Source organism: Chrysochloris asiatica, unplaced genomic scaffold (assembly GCF_000296735.1).
Source record: "Chrysochloris asiatica unplaced genomic scaffold, ChrAsi1.0 scaffold00003, whole genome shotgun sequence".
NCBI classification, from domain to species: domain Eukaryota; kingdom Metazoa; phylum Chordata; class Mammalia; order Afrosoricida; family Chrysochloridae; genus Chrysochloris; species Chrysochloris asiatica.
Window position 1 is genome coordinate 17,374,469 of NW_006408521.1, and position 4,019 is coordinate 17,378,487.

Below are 4,019 nucleotides of genomic sequence, written 5' to 3' on the forward strand. Positions count from 1 at the left end.
GTAATGAAACAAGCTATATGAATGGTTGAATGTGAAGCTGATGATGTGCCCTGTAAACTTTCACTCAATCCAAAATAAAAACATTTAATAAAAAAAAAAAAGAAATGAGTTTATAGGATTTTTTGTATTTAGTGAAACTACTATTAAAGGGAGCAGCAAACCCCCGGAGATTTGTACTTGAACACCAAAAAAGGATACCTAGTAGATACTAATAAGAAATGTCCGGTGACTTTTGATTGAAAGTTCCTCACAGTCCTTTCCTGCTAGAGGAGAACCTGTAGACCTGGGTTAGGGGATTCTGACCCTGCCTTTTGTTAATGATGACCTTAGGCAAAATGACATCTCTTAAGCAGCTAAAATTTGCTCTCCATAGCACCCCTATGCACAACAGGATGAAACACTGCCCAGTCCTGGGCCAGCCTCACAATTGTTGCCACACTTGAACCCATTATTGTTATTGCGGATGACACAGTTAGGAGATGAAACTTTTAGTACACTAAAGAACAAACCGTAATGAAAACATCAGCTAGAAATAATGGTCAGTTCAAAATGTACAACAAATGTTTGTTAAGTGCTGTTGAGTTGGTTTTGACTCATAGCGACCATGTTAGGATTTCTAAGAAGCAACTGGTGGGTTTGAATTACCAACCTGTGGTTAGCAGTTGAGTACTTATCCTACAGCGCCACACCAGGACTTCATCCAGCTAATAGGGTTGGATTTAAAGTCTTACATAGATTGAGAAAATTAACTCCACACTAATTTATGGTGAGAACTTGCCTTATATAGTGAAATTCAATTAGCTGCGCCAACAGAATGTTAGTGTCTAAATCTGAGAGAAAGTAGTTCCATTGTACTCTGTATGTGTTAATATGTTTAAAATACATTTGTGATGTTGTGTGTGTGTGCTGCATTTAAAATACAGAAAAGTTAACCCCTAAAAGCCGGCCAGATTTTTCCAGTCATGTTATACATTTAAGGTAAGGTTGAAAGAACTAGGGATGTTTAACTTAGGAAGAAGAAAGGCTACTCAAGAAAGAACATGAGAGTAAATATAACAAAATTCGTATAATCTCTGTAATGTTCTTTTACTGTAATTTAAATTTTTTTTTCAAATGAACTAAAAATGACAAGCTCAATTAGAGTTGAGGGGAAACAGGATGGGCTATCCTATGAAAGCATGAACTTAGCATTTGAAGGGTTTAGTGAGTAAGTGCAGTAATAAATGACAAGTGTGATCTTTTAAAAGAAATTAGAAATGTTGGTGCTAATCTCTCATCTTTCTCAATTTTCCTAAGGATGGTAAAGCAGAAAAGGCTGACACCTCTACTTCTGGAAAAGCAAGTATGAAATCAATTCTTGAAAACCTGAGTGATCTCTGGGATCAAGAGCAATATGATTCAGAATACAGCCTGGAAAATTTTATGCATTCTCTCAAGTAACTATCAAATATTGTAAATGCAATTGCTGCTAGTTCAGTTACATTTCTGCTGATATTCAGCAAATTTCAAAGTTTATTGTGAACTTTTAGCGCAATTTGTAAATAGATCTGACAGATATTCAGCATACGCTGGCACTTGTTTCATTGGGGGGTGGAGGAGGGACAAGTTATTCTCCAATATTTGCACTGTATTAAATTTAAATGTTAATGTGAAATGGTTTAAATTTTACATACTGAATAGCTGCAGAGCAGAGGAACCAAACCAGGTTTACATGTGCTACCAGGAGGTGTTGCTACTTGGAAGAAGCCTCTTTTCTTTACATAGTAACTGTACAGGATAATACCCATGAGTACTTTAGTGTTCTTGTACATTTTTTATTTTAAAATGGAACTTGTTTTTATAATTAAAAAAGAGGGCTTTGTTTAATATAAAAGCCTTAATGAGCCATAATTTTAAGAAATTATTGGTCAGTCTTAGAACATGACAGAATTGAACCAAGCGCTTGATAGAAACCTTTATATATTTAATGCAAATGCATAGTGTTTTTCAAATCTTTAACATCATTTTGTCAACTTTTAAAATATCAACTATTCTAAATACAGGTAATGGTCTATTTAAGGCTACCATAACATCCTATTAAGAGGGTGTTTGTTTGTTTGTTTTTTTAATTTATCTAAAGGCTAGGATATAGCCAAATTCAAAGGACATATGTACTCAATAGGTTTCAATCATATATATATATATATATATATATAATATATTTTTTTGTAACTATAAACATATACAAAGTTTTCCAGAAGTAGATTTTACACTGTCTAGAATCCTAAAACTTATAATGAAAAGACTGTTTATTGCATACATGACTGAAACATAAAAGGGAAAAATTCTCTTATATGTAAACATACATAAATACACATATCTATATGCACAGATGTACCTATCCTACATCCACTAAGGTGCCTAGTATTGGCACTAAAATCATGTCGTTTGACTGGGCAGCAATAATAATTGGACATGAAGCTGATCGGTGTTAAGAAAGTAAGTTCAGTGGTGAGGCTGGGTATGTCTGTAGATATGTATTATGTGTGTGTGTGTGTGTGTGTATATATATATATTTTATAAATTTCACACTCAAATACATGCCTTTGTGCACACATATATGGGATATTATTTGTATGTATATGTATGTACAGATACATAAACATACATTAATAAACATCCCTAAGGTTTGTGACTGGCCGTTCAGGTAGGCATCAGTTAAAAAACCATCAGACCTCAGCTGTAAAATAACAGATATTTTGTTTAAAATCATAAAAGTTATACTGTTCTGCAGCATGACATTTGTCACTTTTCAGTAGCTTTGACAACCATACTGTTAACATTAAACCTAGCATTCCATAAGAGAATAAAATATAAGATTGAAACTGTAAAATGTATGCAACTGTGTGTTATTTGTAGGAATTCATTACTAGATAAAGCAAAACATTAGATTAGTTCTGATATAAAGGTTTTAAACTTTATCGCTTTTTTTTTTTTTTTTTTTAATCATTTTTCTTACTAATTAAATGGCTATTCATTGTTTAGGATTTATATTCAATTTGTAGAAGAGAAATGGAAACTGATGATTTTGTGTAGAATTCCACTGTGAGCAGCACTTATGTACCTGAGTCGATGTATGGGCCATTTATTTGCTATTTCCGTAAACCATATTCAGCATTGTTGTTAAGTGCCATCGAGTTGGTTCAGACTCATAGCAACCCTGTATAGGATTTCCAAGGAGCAGTTGATGGGTTTGAACCACTGACCTTGTAGTTAGCAGTCTGATGCTTACCCTACAGTGCCACACCAGAGCTCCATATTTACCATAGCTCAAAGTAATTTACTGTAGGATGGAGCAGAACTGTCCCATAGGGTTTTTGAGGCTGCCTCATCTTTCTCCTGCAGAGCAGCTAGTGGGTTTGAACCACTGATCATTCAAGTAACAGCTCAACACTTAGCCCACCACTCCACTAGGGATCCTTTGATGAGTCACTGATACACAGTATTTTATTTTCCCTTGGTTTTCAGTATAAAAAATGGACTTTTAGATAGGCGGTGAGGTGTGGGGAGCACTTGTCTGATTGTAATTTTAGTTTTCTAATGACCACAGAGACATGGGTCGTCTTTTTTTATGAATGCCAAAACTTTACATGTGAGTTTCTAGGGAGATGTCTAAGTTTGGGATGTTAGATTGCTGTAATCTCTTCTCTGTAAATCAGATGGTAGGAGCAAGCTGTTATGTAAGGGAGGTCACTATAGGAATATTTAAGCATATTCCTTACAGCCAGAGAATTCATACTGTCATAGGTTATGTTGTTGTTGTTGTTAGGTGCCATCAAGTCGGTACCAACTCATAGCGACCTTATGCACAGCAGAACGAAACACTTGCCCAATCCTGGGCCAACCTCACTACTGTTGCCATGCTTGAGTCCATCGATGCTACTTGACCAATGCATCTTGTTGGGGGCCTTCCTCTTTTTCTCTGGCCCCCCACCTTACCAAACATGACATCCTTCTCCAGCACTGGTCCCTCCTGACAA

At 35.4% G+C, this 4,019-nt stretch overlaps 1 protein-coding gene across 1 annotated transcript in view; it reads left to right on the forward strand.

Moving 5' to 3' along the window:
- BTAF1 (BTAF1 RNA polymerase II, B-TFIID transcription factor-associated, 170kDa) overlaps positions 1 to 2,872 on the forward strand; it is a 122,028-nt gene extending 119,156 nt beyond the window's left edge. Inside the window, exon 38 of the mRNA XM_006831136.1 lies at positions 1,297 to 2,872. Coding sequence (XP_006831199.1) covers positions 1,297 to 1,440 — 144 coding nt within the window. The 3' untranslated portion in view covers positions 1,441 to 2,872. The remainder of the gene's footprint in view (positions 1 to 1,296) is intronic.
- The last annotated feature ends 1,147 nt before the right edge of the window (positions 2,873 to 4,019 follow it).